This window comes from Salmo salar, chromosome ssa20 (assembly GCF_905237065.1).
Source record: "Salmo salar chromosome ssa20, Ssal_v3.1, whole genome shotgun sequence".
NCBI lineage: Eukaryota > Metazoa > Chordata > Actinopteri > Salmoniformes > Salmonidae > Salmo > Salmo salar.
This window is the reverse complement of record NC_059461.1, coordinates 77,816,877-77,841,593: the sequence shown is the minus strand read 5'-3', so window position 1 is coordinate 77,841,593 and position 24,717 is coordinate 77,816,877. Positions and strand designations below refer to the sequence as shown.

The window sequence follows — 24,717 nt, the reverse complement described above, 5'->3', positions numbered from 1 at the left end:
CAACCACACCAGCCCAGGACCTGCATATCCAGCTTCTTCACTTGCAGTATCGTCTGAGACCAGCCACCCCAAAAGCTGATGAAACCAAGGAGTATTTCTGTCTGTAATAATGCCCTTTTGTGGGGAAAACTCATTCTGATTGGCTGGGCCTGGCTCCCCAGTGGGTGGGCCTATGCCCTCCCATGGCTGTGCCCCTGTCCAGTCATATGAAATAAATTCATTAGGCTCTAATTTATGTAAGTTCGCAGATTTCCTTATATTTACTCAGTAAAATCATTGCACTTATATTTTTGTTCAGTATAGTAGACCTAATAAAAAAAAAAATCAGACAATTGAGGACAAGCATTTTGCTACACCCACAATAACATCTGCTAAATGTGTATGTGACCAATAAAATTTGACAGAAAACTTTGTAGTAAATGCTGGTAATTCTGCCATAGATACTTTCCTGTCTGTGCCTAGCTGCATGAATTAACCTCCACTATCATGCACTAGCCTGAGAAATACACCAAAACAAGATCTTTCGGACTAGATGCCAACATTTTTTATTTATATACTTATAAATTACATACATTGTATAAGACATGCTTGGTTTTGGCTTTTACCCCAGTGATTCAGCAGAAATAAGCAAGCTGGTGGAGGCACAGAAAGAACGCATGTTCAACAACAAATAAGTATAACATTGGCCAATAAAGACGGAACCAACTCATATCAGGGCACAACAATGCAGTTAAGTCAAAAAGCAAGCGGAAACAAAAAGTAACAGATAGCAGAATGTTAATGTTATCCCCTTATTGTCCATTTCATCTTCACTCGCCTGTGAAAAGTTGAGAATTGCCTCAGGCATAAACAACCACAGAATTCAACGAAGATCAGAGTTGAAGAAAACAAATCCCAATGATCTGAGGGCAGAAAATACTGTGGATGAAATATAACAAACTATCTATGTAAGCATGTCTGATGCAGTGCACAGAGAGGTATGCTTCCCAGTCGAAAAAGTTTGTGCATATATTGACAAAATGTTGTCGTTTTTGTTCGTTTTGGTGTTCAGCAGCATTCGACAGGTGTTTTTTCACCTGTTACAGCACACTTCTGTTCCTTGAGGCAAGCTGAAGTTTGGTAGCCAAAGACCACGCCCTTTCATCAGTGATTGGTCAACAGGATTTCTTCAATTACGTGTTGTCATTCTATGAGAAGTTTTCACACACATTTTGTTAACTTGAGAAATACTGCAACATACAGCTTAGATGTAAAATTGTGCAACTAAGACCTCAGCAAAAAGGTCAACATTGATTACAGATTCCTTGTTTTATGTTAGATTAATTCAGGCAATTTTGAGGAAGTATTATGGCTGTGTTGTATGGCTTCTGAAGCGGGCTAAAGTAATATTAACGCTTCTTTCTCGTTTTTCAAGCAAATGTCTTAATGAAGTTTGCAAGGCACAGACATTCCCGTCGCCTAACCAAGTTATGCTAGGATCAAACCGAACCTAGTATGCGGATGCCTTATAAAGTCAGATACTATTCTTCTGACTTCCCACTCAGAGGGTAGTTCCCTCTTTCAACAGCCGTTGGAATCAAAGATGAACGATTAACAAAGTAGCGCACGTGTAAAAAGTGGTTCTGCTCATTCCCCTGCACTTCCTGAAGAATACTGGACATTGAAATGCTTTGTTGGATAAATAGTCTAACAGCAGAAGCAGTCCTATAACCCTGTTTGCATACATACTACTTGCACATGAAACAATAAAGGAAGAAACAAGCCATATAGTACACACTCAGTTCCACAAGACAAGCTTCAGGATAATACAGCAACGTGTTGTTTTCGTAAGAGCTTTCATTATCAGGAATAATAGGTTGCAAATCACTTTACAGCGTCTGACCCCTAGTTAGTGAGACATCCTCCAGGGGTAAAGAAAGGAAGCAGTGCGAAAGACAGATTGTCATCCTGACCTCCACAGGTTATTCAGTCAGAGGCTTGTACTCAGTCCACATGATTAGAACACAACAGTCTTAAGTGTCCATTCTTAGCTCCAGCATGGACGCAGATGAAAGTACTGATAAAAACTTGTCTTGATAAGTCAAGTAAAAATCATAATCAAGAATAGAACAAGTGACTGTCGCCGTTTTCAGAGGCTTAAGTTAGTGACATTGAGGGCAGCAGTAAGTAGTGAGAGTAGGTCTAAAGCAACACTGGTAAGCACCACATCTCTGGATGATATCTGGGGCAAGATATCTGGGGTTTTGCTCTGCTCAAGGCAGAGCAAAAAAGCAGTTCACTTGTCCTGCATTTTCTCTAGGATGGGTACGATCATGTCAAATTTAGGCCTCTTGGCAGGATCTTCGTTCATACAGATCTTCATGAGCTTGCAGATATGGGGTGAGATGCCCGGAGGAATTGTGGGTCGTAGGCCTTCCAGGGCCACCTGAGGGCAGGACAGAGATAGAACCATGTCAAAGACACTCTGGGAAGGACAAGACTAAACTGAGACTTGTGTTTTGAGATTCCTATGTTGGAACGAATCCTATAACTTCTAGCACCCTGAGCTCCAGCAGTCTCACCTTCATGCCGATCTCCATGTTGGAGAGGTCAGCGAAGGGCACCTCCCTGGTCACCAGCTCCCATAGCAACACAGCGAAGCTCCACATGTCTGCTGACCGCCGGTTGATCTCCTCAGGCTTCTTCTGCAGGGCTGCATGGGCACAGGACAGAGAGAGAATCACACACACGTTCATAGCTGTAGGAGTTGTATACCTTATAGTTACATAAAGCAAATATTTACATTCTCAAAGGTGAAAAGCGGTAAGCAGAGAAAAAGTTGCTGAGTGTGTGATGTACCTTCAGGGGCTACCCATGCTGGGGAGTACATCCTGCCTGGACACTGGAAGGAGAACTTGACGTCTGACATGCTGATCCTGGCTGTCATGTCCTCGTCGATCTGTCAAGGAATATCAGGTCATTATAACAGTGGGTTTCGAACACAGTCAATCATCCACCAAGGCATAAGAAGCATGAGAGAAAGACATGACAACTACATCACTGTAGTGAATATGTAATGTTAATGTGAGTCCATCTCTCACCATGACGCTCTTGCTGTTGAGAGAGTGCCGTGAGATCATGGGCTCGAGCGTGTGCAGGAAGGCCATCCCACAGGCAATGTCCAAAGCAAACTTCACCGCCTGTGTCTGGTCAACCACAAAGTCTGACAGAAGATAACAGAGCCATGTCAGTCATTTTCACACGTCAGCAACAGCTGTAACATTGTACTCCTTCTCTTGTAACTAGTACAGTAATATAAATAGCTATCTTTTCCCATGCTTAAGCCTGCACATCAAACAGACGTCCAGGAATATTCTATGAATCAATGACCTTATTGGAAGTCTTTAGTACAGTGCAGGTTAATGTGGTACTCACTGGTGCCCTCGTGAAGCACGTTGTAGAGGGAGCCATAGGGCATCCAGTGTGTGATGATGATGGGGTGAGGGGCGGGAGGAGACTGACACGCTCCCAACATGGGCAGCACATTGGGGTGGGAGAATATCCTGGGATGGGCCCGAGGAAGAGGGACAGGGGGGAGGAGACAGACAAATATGCATATAGGATGGGACATATGATGGCCAATCCAGTAAATAAAAAAGGTACAGGAGGAAGACAGACATGATATCCACACAACAGGAGAAAATACACCTACAATGAACAATAAGCGGGTAAACAGTTATTACCGGAGTTTGGGATACTCCTCATTGAAGTCTCTGCTTTTTCTGGTGGACCAGTCGCGAACCTTCAACACTTTCACCACAACCTCATTCCCCTGCCAGCGGCCTTGCCACAACTAAAGAAGAAAGAAGCATTGAGACAAAGTTCCAGCAGAACCTCCACAATATACAGTATAACTATGCAAAACATATGCTGGTGTGAGATTGATCACTTTGTAACATGCGTTATTGTGGACATCAGTAACAGATAAAACAACAGTTATGTAGAAACAACAGCTCCATACTTCTCCAGACTGGTTCTCATTGATCTTAGCCAGGAGAGAGAGCTGTTTGAAGTCAATGCCTGCTGCTTTGTTCAACGTGCCATTACCTGTAGGCATTGACACACAGAGGACAGAAGACAGAGTTGAAGAGCATAGCTAAAGCCCTAGGTCTGGCAAAAAGCCCTACTATTCTGCACAATTTAGCACACTGAAAGGTAGTGGAAATGTCATCAGGCATGTGGGGACTACCAGAGACCTGTGGGACATTTACTGGATGTTCATTCCTACAAACTGTGCCTGATATTCACTTCTTGCTTTCTCAGAGTGTAGTACTGAAAACCAGGCAGCTTGTAAATGGCTTTGTGGCTGTGGGACTTACGGGGTCGAGTTCTGGTGGTGCCTTTCCAGAACGTGTCCTTGAAAGGGACCTTGGTCAAACTCTGGCCCAACTTTTCTGCTTTCTCTGAGGGGGGCAAACACAAAGCACGCATTGATTAGGTAACAGGGCTAACACACAGATAATAATCACCTTTTTCTTGCCAACATTAGATGGTGCAGAGTAATGGGATGTTGAATACCTTGGAGGGCTTCACGCAGGTGAGGTTTGGCTTTGTCCAGAGGCGTTTCTCCATACTTATTACAGATGTTCACCTGAGCTCCGTTAGTCACCAGGTCCTGAGGAAGACAGACATCAATGTAACTCCAGTGGTACATAACAAGCTTTTGTTCACATAGAAAACAGAGGCAGTAGCCAGAGTAGGCCACCAGGGGGCATACTGACCTCAGCCACTAGCTCCTGTCCCCAGAAGCAGGCGTAATGCAATGGTGTGTTGCCATGCTCATTGGCAGTGTTGGTGTCTGCTTTGCACTGAATCAGCTAGGAGACAGAACCACAAGTTTACATACAACAACAGGCTGTCCAGATCCTGTTTGGATTATCTACAGTGGCACTAGTAATCCACCTATGGCAGGCCTGGAAAAGGGTATCCCCTGCCTGCTCACACATTCCAGAGGTATTGTGACATGTCTAATATTAAACCAAATCATAACCATGGTTATGCAGCGCTACCAAACCAGAAACTGCGACTGATGTCAGTCAGCACTGCAACAAGAGCAGACAAGTCTTAACCATGCAGTGAGTTGGGGTGTTGGGCAGCCATCAACTCTGGTTTCTTAAGTTCCTTCCTGGGCTTCTATAGGTGAAGCTATATCAACCTAAAGAGAAGCTATATCAACCCAATGATTTCATATGTGTGTGTGTAGTGAGTGCAGTGTGTATGTATGCAAGTAGTTTTTGTGCAGTGTGTCCACTCAGCCCCACCTTGCCCACGATGTCTCTGTGGCCGTGGCTGGAGGCCAGGTGTAGGGGCGTGTCATCTCCTCTGTTCATGACGTTGATGCGAGCCCCTCTCATGATGAGCATGTCCACCACGCTGGAGCGGCCTTCCCTGCATGCCCAGTGGAGAGGACTGAAGCCATGGTCATCACTGAGGACAGAATAACACCACGGACTGTTTACTACTAGCAATGAGGAAACTACTAGCCTCTGGTCATTTAACAATGACCAGAGCCTAAATGAGACCACACAACCCTGTCATATAATAGCAGTATAGAACTGAAAGCGCCTAGCAGGACTCTCTCTGAGTAATGGTGTAGGTCTAATGGCTTATAGACTAATTCCATGTGCCTGCTTTGCCTAATGCTTATAGAAACATGAAGTGCCTTTAAGTAAGCCTTCAAAGTGTTTATATCTAGTGAAAACAGCAGAGTTAGGCAGTAGGCAGGGGAACGCAGTGCAGCGACGCACAGCTGTGAGCAACGAACAGAGAAATGGTGAAAACAGATCATGACTGATACTGAAATTCTGCCAACGTCCAGCCAGGAAACAGGAACTAAATGTGAACTCAGCCTGCCCTGCAGCCAGTCACAGAGCAACAGAGGAGATGTGCGGCTGGCAGTGGCAACCCGTCCCACTCTGCCTTAGTCACAGTGACAGAAACACATGTTAGGACAGTGGCCTGACTGGCCTCAGTGACAGGACAGGAGTGACACCTCATGACAGCGTCCCCGCGATGACCTTAACAACCATAACAGTGACAATGACAGTCAATCAGACAGAGGCGCAAGAGAGCATGGTTAGTGCGTTCAGTTCGATTGAACGCTTTGTACTGAACAACACGTTTCTCCAAAACCTTCACAGGAACTGTTTAACTGAAAATGTCCCGGTTTTTTTCATACTGAACCCAGCTCAGGCAGAGAATGTGTGCATGACAAGGAAAGCAAAGTAGAAATGTGGAAAGACAGAGCTGGCCGGCGTATAGTAGAGAGGCAGTGGGGACAGGACGAGAGCTGGCCGGCGTATAGTAGAGAGGCAGTGGGGACAGGACGAGAGCTGGCCGGCGTATAGTAGAGAGGCAGTGGGGACAGGACGAGAGCTGGCCGGCGTATAGTAGAGAGGCAGTGGGGACAGGACGAGAGCTGGCCGGCGTATAGTAGAGAGGCAGTGGGGACAGGACGAGAGCTGGCCGGCGTATAGTAGAGAGGCAGTGGGGACAGGACGAGAGCTGGCCGGGCGTATAGTAGAGAGGCAGTGGGGACAGGACGAGAGCTGGCCGGCGTAGAGAGGCAGTGGGGACAGGACGAGAGCTGGCCGGGCGTATAGTAGAGAGGCAGTGGGGACAGGACGAGAACTGGCCGGGCGTATAGTAGAGAGGCAGTGGGGACAGGACGAGAACTGGCCGGGCGTATAGTAGAGAGGCAGTGGGGACAGGACGAGAACTGGCCGGCGTATAGTAGAGAGGCAGTGGGGACAGGACGAGAGCTGGCCGGCGTATGGTAGAGAGGCAGTGGGGACAGGACGAGAGCTGGCCGGCGTATGGTAGAGAGGCAATGGGGACAGGACGAGAGCTGGCCGGCATATGGTAGAGAGGCAGTGGGGACAGGACGAGAGCTGGCCGGCGTATGGTAGAGAGGCAGTGGGGACAGGACGAGAGCTGGCCGGCGTATGGTAGAGAGGCAGTGGGGACAGGACGAGAGCTGGCCGGCGTGGTAGAGAGGCAGTGGGGACAGGACGAGAGCTGGCCGGCGTATGGTAGAGAGGCAGTGGGGACAGGACGAGAACTGGCCGGCGTATAGTAGAGAGGCAGTGGGGACAGGACGAGAGCTGGCCGGCGTATGGTAGAGAGGCAGTGGGGACAGGACGAGAGCTGGCCGGCGTATGGTAGAGAGCCAGTGGGGACAGGACGAGAGCTGGCCGGCGTATGGTAGAGAGGCAATGGGGACAGGACGAGAGCTGGCCGGCATATGGTAGAGAGGCAGTGGGGACAGGACGAGAGCTGGCCGGCGTATGGTAGAGAGGCAGTGGGGACAGGACGAGAGCTGGCCGGCGTATGGTAGAGAGGCAGTGGGGACAGGACGAGAGCTGGCCGGCGTGGTAGAGAGGCAGTGGGGACAGGACGAGAGCTGGCCGGCGTATGGTAGAGAGGCAGTGGGGACAGGACGAGAGCTGGCCGGCGTGGTAGGCCTGATCACCAACAACGACAAGAGAGCCTATAGGGAGGTCAGAGACCTGGCCGTGTGGTGCCAGGACAACAACCTCTCCCTCAACGTGATCAAGACAATGATGATTGTGGACTACAGGAAAGAGAGGATCGAGCACGCCCCCATTCTCATCGGCGGGGCTGCAGTGGAGCAGGTTGAGAGCTTCAAGTTCCTTGGCGTCCACATCACCAACAAACGAACATGGTCCAAGCACACCAAGACAGTTGTGAAGAGGGCACGACAAAACCTATTCCCCCTCAGTAGACGGAAAAGATTTGGCATGGGTCCTCAGATCCTCAAAAGGTTCTACAGCTGCACCATCCTGACTGGTTGTATCACTGCCTGGTATGGCAACTGCTCGGCCGCCGACCGCAAGACACTACAGAAAGTAGTGCGACTGGCCCAGCCCATCACTGGGGCCAAGCTTTCTGACATCCAGGACCTCTATATACCAGGCGGTGAAGGAGGAAGGCCCTAAAATGTGTCAAAGACTCCAGCCACCCCAGTCAAAGACTGTTCTCTCTGCTATCGCACGGCAAGCGGTACCGGAGCACCAAGTCTAGGTCCAAGAGGCTTCTAAACAGTTTCTACCCCCCATGCAATAAGACTCCTGAACATCTAATCAAAATGGCTACCCAGACTATTTGCATTGCCCCCCCCCCTTACACCACTGCTACTCTGTTATCATCTATGCATAGTCACTTTAATAACACTACCTACATGTACATATTTCCTAAGTTACCTCGACTAGCCGGTGCCCCCATGTATATAGTCACGCTATTGTTATTTTACTGCTACTCTTTAATTACTTATTATTTCTTATTCTTATCTGTATTTTTTTAAACTGCATTTTTGGTTAAGGGCTTGTAAGTAAGCATTTCACTGCAAGGTCTACACCTGTTGTATTTAGCGCATGTGACTACTAAAATTTGATATAGTAGTGAGGCAGTGGGGACAGACAGAGCTGGCTGGCGTATAGTAGTGAGGCAGTCACGAAAGGGGGACTAAAACAACAGCAGGACAAGCATTCTCTGCAGGCCTTATAAGGGTCGGGGAGACTTCCTTCACCAGGGCACACACACACACACACACACACACACACACACACACACACACACGACTCCCCAGCTCCTATGTGTTATGTCATGCTGCATTTCTCGGGCCTCTGCTGCGTTATCCTGTCACTGGCCTTCATCACCTCAGCCCCCCCTCCACAGATTGTTCCCTCACACGCCAAAACTTCTCCACTACCCTCCCTTCTACCACTAGCTCCCTCCCTCTTTCCTTCTCTACGAGCCTGTCAACAAATGGAGATGAATTCGACTATGACATTTTCCATTCTCCACTCATTCCTGAATGTCAGAAGAATTCCATAGGGCTCTGATGTGCGTATGATTTGTGCCAAGACGCATGACGCTCTGTGTGTAAATTAAATCACGCTGCACTTGCAAGAAACACAACAGTGAGAGAAAAGTGCTGAATGTTTAGATCTGGTAGTTAAGAACTGGGGGGGTATTGTGATGAAAACAGCCCCCTTTATGGAGTTCTGACCCTCCACTTCCACAACAACACACAGGAGACTGTGTTCCGGGGAAAACAGCATCAATGAGGCCCACAGAGACCCTGCCTCCCCTAAAACACACCATCCAGAAACCTGGGTGGATGACCTTCTGTAGATGTGCTCAGAACAGATTTAGCCCAATGTACTCATACAGCGGCCCTCTCCAGCAGACAATGATATCAAGTAGGACAGTAATTGTAAATCAATGATCCCAGCAGAGTTCATTCAGGATGAGTCCATACTATGGATGCACAATATGGGCCCCAAAAAATCTAATTGCAATTTGTTTTCACTAAATATTGCGATTTGACACACAATATAAAGCAAAACACTTAGGTGAACTGTTGGAATCAAAGAAATATAATGACTTGTATTAAGAAGTGGAAAGAAGCATCGTTCTAATTTGGAACAATCGTTTGACCTAACAGAACAGCATGCATATTTATATTGAATCTAACAGCGGGGAGGAGGAACTGCGCTCCTTGAGTGACAGGGGGCGGGGCTTGGTGTGTGGGAAGCAGCCACAAGGAGAAAACAAAACCGGAGTAAACAATAAATGGAGATGCATTTCAAAATATTGCATGCGATATGGATATTGCACGGCAATATTACGATGTAGATGTGAATTCGATTAACTGTGCAGCCATAGTCCATACAGGCCATTTAAAGCGACCTATCAACCCTTCAGTGGGTCACTAAAAGAGCAGTGGCGTAGTGGTCCTTGGAGAAATGGGTATACTCAAATTTAGCAAAACATTTCCCAAATGGCCCACCAGGCAAAGATACCCCCCCATGAAAAATTCAATGCGAAACAGTGACATACCCTCTGAATGATCTAAAATGATCAATCACATACTGGTCTTTCAGAGTCAGGCCAACCCAAGCTGTAAAAAGAGTGTCAACTGAGCCAGAAATTCACAGGTTTCAGATTCTTTTTTTTCCCCGTCACACTTTTTTTTTTAGAGAAAAAACATTAATTTTGTTGTCAAAGTCCATATCAATGCTTAAACCACAACAGGAGACCACTTGGTGTAGTTAGTTACCCTTTAATTCCAGTGCACAGGCACCTAGAACTGTTGTTTGGTTAATAGGGTTTCTCTAGCACATGAGATGGAGGTTGCTAAACAAATGGCCACTGGATTGATGCAAATAATCATGGTGTTTTTCACCAGGTAGGCATAAGCTATTTTGTAGCTAGTTAACATTTAATTGAGAAGGTTTTTGGGAAAGCCTTCCCCTCTACCAGAAGACTGTTAGGCCCTTCATTAGTATTGCTATATTTTTACTGTTCCTTAATTGTTTGAAACCTGGACGTTTCACTTCATATTATGAGGCATGTCTTAACTTGCTTCAATGTACCCTATTGCCCAAATCCCACCATAGAAACATGGAGGCAATAATTTGATAAAAGCTTCTTCATATGCATTCTCCTGTTCTATTGGTTTTCTAAATTCTCTCTTTGTCTAGAAGCCAAAGCCATTATTCCTAGTCATATTAGCAACCCATGATAGTTGTTCCATCATAAGAGCTCTCCTCTAAATTTCTAACATATTTCCATCTCTGTCCATAAAACCGCTCACATAAACATTGCGCATTTTAGAATGGTGTTTTCCCACAAATTGCATTTTGTAACTTTCACACGTATACCAGGGTGGATTGTGCATTTTAAGTTGAGGGAGGACGATTATTTTCCTAATGAGCATGGCCTTATTTCTATTACAGCATATTGGATGACTGTCATTCATATTACATTCACCCAGTTCAATGTAACAGCAGTAGGTTTAGGCTACTACATAATACTCTAATTTTCCATATACCCATCATGAGGTAGCTACAACCTAGACTATGAATGAAAGTTTACAACGTGCACAGGTCGAGAGAAGATTGAGGTGACACATGGACAGACAGTGACACATTCAATAACGCCTTGCACACTCTTGCCTGTATCTAGCTGATCTAGAGTGTAATCATTAGTCCAACAGCTGCAACGAGAGTTTCTATTGGACAAATTCAGGTATGTTTAACCCCATTTAATTCACTTCCATTTTAGAAAAGTGGTTTTTTAATTTTTTTTTACAGATTCGGCAGAATGAATACACCCTTGATCACACGTAAACAGTTCACTTTCATAGCAGCCACGTTGTATTCCTTCTCGCATCTATGTGCTCTCCTCTTATGACCTTTTCCCTTCATTGTGTTACCAGGCAAAAAAATAAACAATTCCAAGCCAAACCATATCCTAACTGCTACACACAACTTACATCGTTGACACCATATTACCTAAGGTCAACATAGCTAATAGAACTAACGTGTTAGTTAACCTGCTACAATCACACAGTAATGTTACAGAGTACAGTCAGTAAGCGTTTAGCACTTACACCGCCAGTAATAAATTAATAAAACCAAAAACGTACCATGATTTGGAAGAGTTCCAGTGTTGTGTTGAATAGTCATAGCCAGCTAGCTAACATAGCATCCCTCTGTTTGAGAAAGGTGTTTGAGTAGTCATAAGAACCATGAGCCTCCTAGGTTTTCTATTGAAGTCAATGTACCCAGAGGAGGATGGAAGCTAGCTGTCCTCCGGCTACACCATGGTGCTACCCTACAGTGCTGTTGAAAGTCTACAGTAGCCTCATTGCAAAACAGTGCGTTTTATCTATTATTTGGTGACGTGAATATATTTAGTAGTTATCTAAAAAGGATAACTTAATGTTTTTTTTTAAATTCACCCTTCCTCCTTTGAGGAGCATCTACTGGCGTAGACCTACCGCCGAGGGCCCATTGCTATGCCTAAAATGTTAAGAAATGTTAACATTTTAAGCTAAACATTCTGATTTGTTCCATCAGTCTTATTAATTGATATGGTGTGTGGGGATTAAGTAGTGAGTATACTCAATGCCAATTGAAGAATACGTGGGTATAGGGCGTATACCCTCCACTACACGAAAGTTTATTTCACAGAAAATAATAATGCTTGTTTAATTTTCTGAGTTTAGAGTGACGAAAAGTAGCTAACTGCCCTCTAACGTCTCTTCGTTGCGCAGAGCAGCCCAAGCAGAGCCGTTGCTATGGTTACTCAGACTCAGAGCCGCAATGAGCAGAGTGCATGCAGAGAGGAGAAGCTGACGGATTTACTAAAAGGAAGTTTACTCTGATTTCAGGCAGGGCCTTAAATTTGGCAGAAGCGATCTGGCTTGGGTAGTGTAGGGCCTGACCATCGCGGGCATGATTCGGGATTAAAATTCATACCTGTGCAGGGCTCTAACCCAGGCCAATGAATCAATCAGTGGAGTCAGGAGTGGGGGTGTCTACAACCTTCCCAGCAAGGTTGCCCAGGCCAGGGGGCTTCAAAGGTGCTTTCTCCTGCCGTCCTGGCTGCCCCCCCCAACCCCCTGGGTGGGGTTATTTCAGGCAGTTCCACCTGCCAACAGGGCTCAGATTTGTAGACTGAAGAGCCCAGTCTACACCCTGTCTGTCTCTATGGTGAGCTCACTGTGCGATCATATGACCTACATCAATAGGCTGATACGGATTTACTCTTTCACACTAGTCTATTTGCACACTGTAAAACACACAAGAAACAAGCCATCCACACAGTCACAGAAAGGAGAGTCAAGCTACCAATTAAAGAGGTATGACCTTGATTTGAGAAATCTCATACTTGTTTCATGTCTGACTGTAGCCTACAGTAGGATTAGTTGCAGCTGGCTCCAGTGGGAGCTGGGAAGGCCCAGAGTATACAGCTGGCTCCAGTGGGAGCTTGCAAGGCCCAGAGTATACAGCTGGCTCCAGTGGGAGCTGGGAAGGCCCAGAGTATACAGCTGGCTCTACAGTTCACACCCCAGTCCCGGGCCAGCCCCTCTCACACAGACCTAATGTTAGATTGGTGACCCTCCTAGACCACTGTCTGATCTGCCCAGTCAGGGGCTGGGCTAGGCGGGTTAACCATTTACCAACCTTCCCCGGGGAATTAAATATAAACAGCATTCTCTGTGACCATACACAACCCACCCTCCCTCTTCACCAAACAAGGAGCCTCTAACTCATTACCATAGTATATCACAGCACTGAATATAGACCTAATGACAGCGTTTCACCCACAGCACAACTCTACAGAAGTAGTCAGCTAGACTTGAGAAGAAATGAAAGTATAATTCATGTTAAGGATTCTTTCTTCTTGAATGTGCTTTGACTATACTACGCCTACAGCCATGGTTCACACTCCTTTACCACCCAGCAAACTGGCAGAACAGTCCACTAGAGACCACACACACACACACACCCACGAGGTATTTTGAAGAGCGGGGGTTGGGCAGAGCCAGCGAGTCACGTTTGTAATGTTCTAGTGTCGGCTTTTTCTATGCTAAGTGGACCAAATACACTGACCGTCTGAAATACTTGCATTTACACAGGCAGCTCAATTCTGGTCTTTTGACAAATTGATCAGCTCTTTTGCCAATAATTGGTCAAAAGATAAGAATTGGGCTGCCTGTGTAAACGTAGCCAATATTATCTTTAAGAGCCTCGATCTTCAGTGAAGGAATTTTCTAAAATGTTTATTTACAGTTTCCGTTAAAATCAGAGATGGGTATAAGAGAAAATATAAAGTAGTATGGTAGAGTTTGCCTAAATGAAAGATTAAACTTCAAGAAATAGCCTTACGCTGCATTTTAAAAAGTGCCACTCATTTGCGCACGTTTGTAATTAGCTGGTCCATCAAGAGGAAATGTTGAGGGGAAATGAGTGGCACTATCTATTACCACTGGGAGAGGAGTACAGGAAACAGAAGAATGATTGAGAGGACGGTGTTATGGCTCTGCCTGTGCATTCCTTCTGCAAAAACTCACACAAACCACATTTCTATCCATAGTCAAGTAATTCCGTATAAAAGAAAAAACACAATAGCTGTGATGGAAACAGGAAGTTTCGGTACAATTTTATATATGGTGACAATTTGTTCATTCGACATGGTGGGATCATTTTGTGTCTGTAAATTTCGTCATGCACAAATATTGATTTATTAACCAACACATCAACTAAGTTATATGGAATTGTTTTAAGAAGGTCATACCAAGGATCATTTTACTATTTCATATTGAATTAAGACCCCTTGAAGTATAAACAAAAACAAAAAAATACGAAGAAAAAAAATGGTGTTTGCTTTACTGCCATACAAACACATTGAATAACAGATTCACTACATGGAACAGATTGTCCCCCAACAAAATCTAAAGGAAGTTAGTTCTGAAGTGTCTGTCCTATATCTGAGAGACAGGAAAGATCAGGAAACATTTCCATTATTTATTTTATGTGTATTTAACCCTTTATTTTTGGCACTAAAAGGTCTCCATATATACTTCCATTCTTTTCAACTGGTACCAGGGACCTTCAGACGAGTCTTGTGAGCGGATTGTTTTAATACGCTAATTAGACTTCTGCGGGGGCGTGAACATCAACCTTAGGGGCTTAAGATAACATTTTAGAGGCCCACATCTTGGCGGTGTAGAGAAATCTTGCCATTTTAAAACCAATTTGCAGCAATTCTACAAATTTCTTCATGGAACAGAGATAATTGCTTGCCTTTTAAAAACGAATTTACTGCAATTTCATGCATTTTGCCATGGCTAGAAAATACTGCTAAAGTCAGGTGACTGTCTAGCTTCTATTTTGGTAATTGTTAGTTCTCAAAGATTATTCAAAAAAAAAAAGGTCCATTATCTTTTCTACATACTGTATATATGTTTTTAGTCATTTACGTTTGCATAGAAAGCATTTCACCGTCCCGGAAAATTATACTGTTTGAACTTAGGCATCCCGAAAATCCACAAGCGGCCAACACAAGGATTTCAATGGCAGAAAAATCCTTGCACACACTAAAGCTGCGTTTGCACAGGCAGCTGAGTTCTGATCTTTTTTCCACTAATTGGTCTTTTGACCAATCACATCAGATATTTTTCAAAGCTGATCTGATTGGTCAAAAGACCAACTAGTGAAAAAAAGAGATCAGAAATGGGCCGCCTGTCTACACGCTGCCTAACACACACACACACACGTTTGCGCCCTATGTCCAGCCCACAACAATTCCCTGGCTTACACTACTCCCCCCTTTCTCTTGCTCATTTTTGGCGTGTTATTCCTTGTATGGGCATTCAGCATTCCACTACGGTCCTTGTCTCGCATTTACATTTGTGCACCCACACAGAGAAACGAGCTAAACCGTCAATGAGAAAGTGTGGGATAGGGATATATAGGACATGGTGGGATTCAACAGGGCAGATGTGGGTGTTTGTACAGTCAGCTATAAAACCAATGTAATCACAGTTATTGCAGGGGCTGAAAGGCCCAGTACGGATGTGTTTCTCCCAATGGGAAAATATACATCAACCCAACCGATAAGTGGGACTTGACAGGCAATCGGCTAATGGAGAAGGGTCACACGTGTTAGTTAGGTCGGCCGTGCAAACTCACACAAATACAATAGATCCATGCATGTGTATCCCATAGGCTACTTACAGTGAAGTACACACAATAGTATGAACGCAAAACTAAAATGAAACAATGAAAGCTGGTTTAAAAAAATATATGCATAGTGCTCTGTAATGTCTAAGCAAGGTACTCAACAACAATCAAGCCTCTGCATGAGACTGAGAAGAACAGCTTCAGACAGCATGCCCTGGGGGCAACAATTATGTGTCTCTATAGTTCTATCTGAATGCAGAGATACCAGGCCTGAATAGAAGACAGATGGGGTAAACATTTTTTGTATATTTTCTTTTAAGTCACCTTCCTCCAGAAATGTCTGTGAGTTCCAGCAGTTGTGACAAGCCCTGCTGAGCTTCCCTTCACCGAGTTGACCGAGGATACATACTGGAGAGGAGGCCAGGACGCATGATGTAGCCTGCTTTCTAAGGCTGTGTTCACACAGGCAGCCCATTGTGATATTTGTTTCCACGATTGGCCTTTTGACCAATCACATCCGATTTTTTCACATCAGATATTTTTCCAGAGTTGATCTGACTGGTCAAATGACCAATAGTGAAAAAAAAGTCAGAATTGGGCTGCCTGTGTAAACGCAGCCTAATGGACCTCCAAATGCAACCATTAGAGCTAGGCTATAGCTTTGCAGTCTACAATAGAGTCAAATGAAAACATCCACATAAACAAGCGAAGGCAGGAAACACCCATTATTTTTGTTTTATCTTCTCTCTGTCTTTGCCCAGTAACCTGATATAAATGGCAAGTCAAACAAATTTTAAGGGCAGTGAACATATGAAAACATTTCCAAGACATTTGCCATCCTTGGCTTCATTTTAAGTTCACATTCCAAGCCAAGTCACGTGTCCGGAAAGAAGTGGATTCAAATCTCAGGTCACGATCACACAGAGTTGGGGAGTCGGGCTGGCTAGGAGTCCAGCAACAAACAACCCTCACAGTCCCTTCGACAACAACCACATCAAAAGAAATACAATGACAGTGCAATTACCCAGCAATGTTACCCATCAGCTTTTGATGTACGAGTAAACCAATAGACATCCATGTCCTCTCATTGTACATGGGATGATGTGGTGGGTATCTGTACATTCCTGGAAGTTTTCCCCCCATTTCACCTGTGTGAAACTAATTATATGCACACAACTCAAGGGTCATAACAACACAGGAGATTGGCAAAGAACAGATGTAAAAGTATTAATTGCCAATATCTGAATCCATCGAATGACTCCACCAAGTAACTATCATTTGTGTATTACGCTATAGAATAATGACTGAGCAGTCCAACATTTGGGTGTGATATATTTTAACATGGAAGAGTGTGTCCAATAGAGACTTGACTTCCTGATAGCGGGTCAGAAGCTCCTGCCTACATGCATGATTCTGCGACTTGATACTGATAGCATCTGACACAAAAAAAATGGTCTTTTAAAAAAGGTACTGATAAGTTAGACTCACCCCTGATTGAGGTCATTCTCTGTGTTGTCCAACCATAGGCGAACAGCTACTGCGTTGCCTTCCCGGCACTGGGTAAAAATATCATCCATGATGGCTCACTCTGCTTCTTCTGTTAATTTACACTCACAATCTGAGAGACGTTGATGGGACTGGGATACACAAGGGAGGCAGGCAAAGGAATTCAGGGGTGGCCTGGAGTGCATTCGTCCCTTAGCAAGGAGAGAACAGCTAGTCAGGGACACCAACAGGAGACGTTCAGCTACACTGTGGAGTTCCAGTGGCACAATCCTGAAAAGACAAACACGAGAAGGATAACGCTCGACGAACGTAACTACAAAGATTCCTCGCTGTTCTTAAATACATTCTAAAACATGATAGCGAACACTGTTCCAACTTCCAACCAATGTAATCTATAGACTAAAAACGTTGACGAGGTCACAGCAGGCTTTCAGGGCCCTCATTAGTTTCACAGCACTGCAGCACAAGGATTGTCTAGTTGCAGTGCAACAGGAGACCTCTCAGGCATTGGGCAATCCAGTCAAACTCTGAATCAACTGCATGGGGTGTGCAGTAAAGCCAAGTTGTTTGTGATTTACCTAACGCAGTGCTCCCCAAACTCAGGGTGCACGTTTTGGTTATTACCCTAACACTACACAGCTGATTCAAATGATAAAAGTTTGATGATTAGTTGAATAAGCGGTGTACTATGCTAGGGCAAAAACCAAACCGTGCACCGAGTTTGGGAAACCCTGACCAAACGCCTGGTGGTGACTCACACCTGTTCTGGGACAGATGGCAAACTCTGCAGTAATCCACTACTCGGAGTTGATTTAAAACCCTGTTTGAACAATTTTCTGAAGGCTTCTCAGGACTAGAAGAACACAAACTACATACACTTTCATTTTGGGTTTAGTGAAGACTGGTTTGAAATTCATAGATTCATTTATTTGTGAAGCCAAACAATGGTCATATTAGTGCTATTAGTGGATATTATCGTACATGCATACAGATAAAAAGCCCATGAGACCCATGGCATGAGCAGTGGCTGTCAGGGAGCATTCCAAATTACATTTGACTAGCTAATCGCATAAAACTAGCTAATTTATAGTACCTGACAGTTAGCTAGAGAAAATGTTCTTGCTAGGCTTCTTTCCCAAAATACAATTGTTAGTTAGCTATAGCCATATAGGTAGTTAGCCTAGTAGTTAGTGATGCATGATTTATTTGAGATTCATTAAAATATAACTCGGTGCTGTGTAAATTACTGTGTTCAAGCAAAGTGTATTATTGTGTAAAAATAATGTACAAAGTGTGCAAATACTGTATCTACCATTGTAGACACTGACAACAACTACAATCAGGAATCATTGGCCAAAGGCTGCCCAACATGAATGTCATATACTAACGTTATACTAAGTTAGCTGGCCCGCTACTCCTACTATAGTACAGTATCTGGCTGTCGAGCTAGTTTGATAGCTAGCGTTAGTACTTAGCAGCAGTTTTGAATACTGATAACCGCGTAAGATAACAGGCTACTGAAAACGTCCAAAGCTATACTGTGGCTAGTTACTGCACTAGGTACTTAATAAGTTTGTTAAACAACCATTTATACTTAGTTACATTATCAAGCCCCGTAAGTAGGGAAACAGTTGGAGACGTTTTTCCTCCTCTTCTTTGACTTCAGACCGGACGCCTGAAGCTAGAATCTCGATAGAAATCATAATATTTATTGGGTTTGTTTGTTAAGTGTGAATATACATCAGCGTAAAAAAAAAAGACAACTGAATTTAACTTACCCTATGGATTCCACAGGATATATTATTAGACAGAAAGGGATAGCTAGATTGGGGATAAAGCAGACTGTCTACGTCCACACCCTCGCCGTCGTTTTACGTGGGAGGAAAAATATTTGCCCTCGTCCACTACCAAATTACCCATACTAGCGCCCTCTATCGGAAAACAGCCACTTCTTTCCTGTGTGAAGATTCATTTCCGTTCCTCCAGGGCACGTTTTTCTCTCAGGTTTTAATGACACATTTATTCTAGGCTTAGCTGTATATTTTCATTTCACCGACCCCAACATGACAACAAACATGTCCATTAAGAAGTCTCTGCTGGGGGGGTCCAACTGTGGTGAAGACGAGAGATTGAGGAGAGGACAGTGAAAGTACCCTCCAGACTTAATGACGAAAAGCTTTTTTGGCTGTGGCCATGCATCTTGGATGGTGATTCAAAGATTGTAAGGAGTTCTTCGCTTTGAGAACAAGTGCTGAGGTATGTAATAAATAACAGGTAAATGCAATGTCTCATCATTCTCACTAGGTGGCAGTATAAACCAGCTTTTCTCTACAATGATAGGCAGATGAGCAGAAGAGCCAGAGCCCCAAGCTGCCTGCAGCTTGTTAAAGATTCACTCAAAGAGTTGACAGAGTAAAGAAGATGACATTTCATTCTGCTTGTCTACTTCTCTCCAGGGGGTTTATGGGTGTTCCACTGTGTTACATTAGAATATCTTATGCCTCAGAAATCAAGGCTACAGCAATCTTAATGAGGATGAGATACAAAGCCTAAAGCTCACTCATGAATTTGCTCATTGAGAGACATTTACATTCTCACTTGCTGAAACACACACACCAGACTGACTGCATAAATGTCACCCGCTCAAATGCACCCATTCTCTTTGGTTGAAGGACTGACCAGGACAGAACCTCCACACTTGTGGGATGAAAGCCTCTCTGTATTAAACTGAGCAGAGGATGCATTCTAGTCTCTCCTGATTCAAGCACATTGGAAATCAGCACATTGGAAATAAGAATAACCACAGAATCTATTTTGTATTTAGGAATAAATAGGCTAAATACATTTCTATAGCAACATTTGTCTATTTTACATTTTCTTCCTCTGTTCCCATTCCTCAAAGAGGGAACATGTGGGTTAATAGAGAATGCAGCACTATTTATATATACAGTCATGGCCAAAAGTTTTGAGAATGACACAAATATTAATTTCCACAAAGTTTGCTGCTTCAATGTCTTTAGATATTTTTGTCAGATGTTACTATGGAATACTGAAGTATAATTACAAGCATTTCATAAGTGTCAAAGACTTTTATTGACAATTACATGAAGTTGATGCAAAGAGTCAATATTTGCTGTGTTGACCCTTCTTTTTCAGGACCTCTGCAATCCACCCTGGCATGCTGTCAATTAACTTCTGGGCCACATCCTGACTGATGACAGCCCATTCTTGCATAATCAATGCTTGGAGTTTGTCAGAATTTGTGGGGTTTTGTTTGTGCACCCACCTCTTGAGGATTGACCACAAGTTCTCAATGGGATAAAGGTCTGGGGATTTTCCTGGCCATGGACCCAAAATATCAATGTTTTGTTCCCCGAGCTACTTAGTTATCACTTTTGCCTTATGGCAAGGTGCTCCATCATGCTGGAAAAGGCATTGTTCGTCCAAACTGTTCCTGGATGGTTGGGAGAAGTTGCTCTCGGAGGATGTGTTGGTACCATTCTTTATTCATGCCTGTGTTCTTAGGCAAAAGTGTGAGTGAGCCCACTCCCTTGGCTGAGAAGCAACCCCACACAAGGCTTTTTTCCGGATGCCCCAAACAATCGGAAAAGGGATTCATCAGAGAAAATGACTTTACCCCAGTTCTCAGCAGTCTAATCCCTGTACCTTTTGCAGAATATCAGTCTGACCCTGATGCTTTTCCGGGAGAGAAGTGGATTCTTTGCTGCCCTTCTTGACACCAGGCCATCCTCCAAAAGTCTTCGCCTCACTGTGCGTGCAGATGCACTCACACCTGCCTGCTGCCATTCCAGAGCAAGCTCTGTACTGGTGGTGCCCTGATTCCGCAGCTGAATCAACTTTAAGAGACAGTCCTGGCGCTTGTGGGACTTTCTTGGGCGCCCTGAAGCCTTCTTCACAACAATTGAACCGCTCTCCTTGAAGATCTGATAAATGGTTGATTTAGGTGCAATCTTACTGGCAGCAATATCCTTGCCTGTGAAGCCCTTTTTCTGCAAAGCAATGATGACGGCACGTGTTCCCTTGCAGATAACCATGGTTGACAGAGAAAGAACAATGATTCCAAGCACCACCCACCTTTTGAAGCTTCCAGTCTGTTATTCGAACTCAATCAGCATGACAGTGTGTTAACGAGAGAATCACTGACATGATGTCAGCTGGTCCTTTTGTGGCAGGGCTGAAATGCAGTGGAAATGTTTTTGGGGGATTCAGTTCATTTGCATGGCAAAGAGGGACTTTGCAATGAATTGCAATTCATCTGATCACTCTTCATAACATTCTGGAGTATATGCAAATTGCCATCACACAAACTGAGGCAGCAGACTTTGTGAAAATTAATATTTGTGTCATTCTCAAAACTTTTGGCCACGACTGTACAGTACCAGTCAAAAGTTTGGACACACCTGCTCATTCCAGGGTTTTTCTTTATTTTTACTGTATTTTCTACATTGTAGAATAATAGTGAAGACATCAAAAACTATGAAATAACACATATGGAATCATGTACAGTTGAAGTCAGAAGTTTACATACACCTTAGCTAAATATATTTAAACTCAGTTTAACAATACCTGACATTTAATCCTAGTAAAAATTCCCTGTCTTAAGTCAGTTAGGATCACCACTTTATTTTAAGAATGTGAAATGTCAGAATAATAGTAGATAGTGATTTATTTCAGCTTTTATTTCTTTCATCACATTCCCAGTGGGTAAGAAGTTTACATACACTCAATTAGTATTTGGTAGCATTGCCTTTAAATTGTTTAACTTTGGTCAAACGTTTCAAGAAGCCTTCCGTTTGGTGAATTTTGGCCCATTCCTCCTGACAGAACTGGTGTAACTGAGTCAGGTTTGTAGGCCTCCTTGCTCGCACACGCCTTTTCAGTTGTGCCCACAAATCTTCTATAGGATTGAGGTCAGGGCTTTGTGATGGCCACTCCAATACCTTGACTTTGTTATCCTTAAGCCATTTTGCCATAACTTTGGAAGTATGCTTGGAGTCATTGTACATTTGAAGACCCATTTGCGACCAAGATTTAACTTCCTGACTGATGTCTTGAGATGTTGCTTCAATATATGCACATCATTTTCCCGCCTCATGATGCCATCTATTTAGTGAAGTGCACCAGACCCTCCTGCAGCAAAGCACACCACAACATGATGCTGCCACCCCCGTGCTTCACGGTTGGGATGGTGTTCTTCGGCTTGCAAGCGTCCCCCTTTTTCCTCCAAACATAACAATGGTCATTATGGCCAAACAGTCCTATTTTTGTTTCATCAGACCAGAGGACATTTCTCCAAAATGTACAATCTTTTCCCCCATGTGCAGTTGCAAACCGGCTTTTTTATGGCGGTTTTGGAGCAGTGGCTTCTTCCTTGCTGAGCGGCCTTTCAGGTTGCCTTTCAGGTTATGTCGATATAGGAATCGTTTTACTGTGAATGTAGATACTTTTGTACCCGTTTCCTCCAGCATCTTCACAAGGTCCTTTGCTGTTGTTCTGGGATTGATTAGGACTTTTCGCACCAAAGTACGTTCATCTCTAGGTGACGGAACACGTCTCTTTCTTGAGCGGTATGATGGCTGCGTGGTCCCATGGTGTTTATACTTGCGTACTATTGTTTGTATAGATGAACGTGGTACCTTCAGGCCTTTGGAAATTGCTCCCAAGAATGAAGTAGACTTGTGAAGGTCCACCATTTTTTTTCTGAGGTCTTGGCTGATTTCTTTTGATTTTCCCATGATGTCAAGCAAAGAGGCACTAAGTTTGAAAGTAGGCCTTGAAATACATCCACAGGTACACCTCCAATTGACTCAAATGATGTCAATTAGCCTATCAGAAGCTTCTAAAGCCATGACATCATTTTCTGGAATTTTCCAAGCAGTTTAAAGGCACAGTCAACTTAGTGTATGTAAACTTCTGACCCACTGGAATTGTGATACAGTGAATGATAAGTGAAATAATCTGTTTGTAAACAATTGTTGGAAAAATTCCTTGTGTCATGCACAAAGTAGATGTCCTAACCGACTGGCCAAAACTATAGTTTGTTAACAAGAAATGTGTGGAGTGGTTGAAAAACGGATTTTAATGATTCCAACCTTAGTGTATGTAAACTTCCGGCTTCAACTGTAGTAACCAAAAAAGTTTTAAACAAATCAAAATATAATTTATATTTGAGATTCTTCAAAGTAGCCACCCTTTGCCTTGATGACAGCTTTGCACACTCTTGGCATTCTCTCAACCAGCTTCATGAGGTAGTCACCTGGAATTCATTTCAATTAACAGGTGTGCCTTGTTAATTTGTGAAATTTCTTTCCTTATTAATGCGTTTGAGACAATCAGTTGTGTTGTGACAAGGTAATTGTGGTATACAGAAGATAGGCCTATTTGGTAAAATACCAACTCCATATTATGGCAAGAACAGCTCAAATAAGCAATGAGAAATGACAGTCCATCATTACTTTAAGACATGAAGGTCAGTCAATCCGGAAAATATCAAGAACTTTTAAAGTTTCTTCAAGTGCGGTCACAAAAACTATCAAGCGCTATTATGAAACTGTCTCTCATTAGGACCAAAATTAATAAAAAGGCTGAAATTTGGCATCCCTGTTGTACACTGAATATTTTGGAAGTATAAAGGTTTAATATCACAGAACTATTTATCTATGTGTAACAGTGTAGGTTCCGTCCCTCTCTTCGCCCCAACCTGGGCTCGAACCAGGGACCCTTGCACACATCAACAACTGACACCCCACGAAACATCGTTACCCATCGCGCCACAAAAGCCGCGGCCCTTGCAACGCAAGGGGAAACCCAAGTCTCAAAGCGAGTGACGTCACCGATTGAAACGCTATTAGCGCGCACCACCGCTAACTAACTAGCCATTTCACATCGGTTACATATGTAAAAAATGTGAATGACTTTGAAAACATTTTCCCCAAAACCAAAAAGTTTATGAAACCGAGAAATTCATGTTCAATTGTGTCAAAGGTTTTACAGAAGTCCAAAACTAAAATGACAGCATCTGAGTCAATTGCATCTGAAGACTAAACGAATGTTGGCGCTTAAGTGACGGCCCTTCATACATCTTTTGTTATAAACCAGAGAAATCAATTTGTAATCAATATTTAATAAAGTAATTGGTTTCCAATTGTCAATGAAAGAAGGGTATTTATCAGGATTCAGAATCAGTGAAATAAGGCCCTTTTTCATAGTGGAGACCATTTTACAATTTTCAGTGAAACCTTAAACATATTAAAAATAGGGTATTCTAGTATCTCCTAAACTGCCTATAGAATTAATCTGACAGGCCATCAGGGCCAGGTTATTTCCCTTTTTTCATTGAATTCAAAGCCTCTCTAATTTCTTCGATTGACACAAGTGTATCGCAAACAGTGGAACTAACCTTCAATTACAGGGACGTAATTCTGAATGTGGCAAATGTAGGCTTTCACTGCCATCTTCCTGAAATTGTGAGTTGTAAAGGTTTTCATAAAAGAACTTGACAAATGTTGATAATATCAGATATTGTAATGGGATTATTATTTAACATTATTTAACTAGGCAATTCTTATTTTCAAAGACGGCCTAGGAACAGTGGGTTAACTGCCTTGTGCATGAGCAGAACGGCAGATTTTGACCTTGTCAGGTCAGGGAT

The 24,717-nt window shown here is 43.6% G+C and overlaps 1 protein-coding gene across 2 annotated transcripts; it reads right to left on the bottom strand.

Moving 5' to 3' along the window:
- Positions 1-521: 521 nt before the first annotated feature.
- LOC106581335 (integrin-linked protein kinase) lies at positions 522-18,976 on the bottom strand. Of its 2 annotated transcripts, none has more exons than XM_014163330.2 (13): positions 18,824-18,976; positions 17,028-17,315; positions 5,301-5,466; positions 4,761-4,856; positions 4,558-4,654; positions 4,359-4,442; positions 4,001-4,086; positions 3,723-3,832; positions 3,415-3,542; positions 3,081-3,202; positions 2,839-2,938; positions 2,562-2,692; positions 522-2,425 (listed from the first exon to the last, which is right to left on the bottom strand). In XM_014163330.2, the coding sequence occupies exons 2-13, from the start codon at positions 17,114-17,116 to the stop codon at positions 2,276-2,278; spliced, it is 1,359 nt and encodes a 452-aa protein (XP_014018805.1). In that variant the 5' UTR covers positions 17,117-17,315; positions 18,824-18,976; the 3' UTR covers positions 522-2,275. The 2 variants fall into 2 exon arrangements, with proteins under 2 accessions (XP_014018805.1, XP_014018807.1); XM_014163332.1 differs by lacking the exon at positions 18,824-18,976 and adding an exon at positions 18,648-18,669.
- Positions 18,977-24,717: the final 5,741 nt, after the last annotated feature.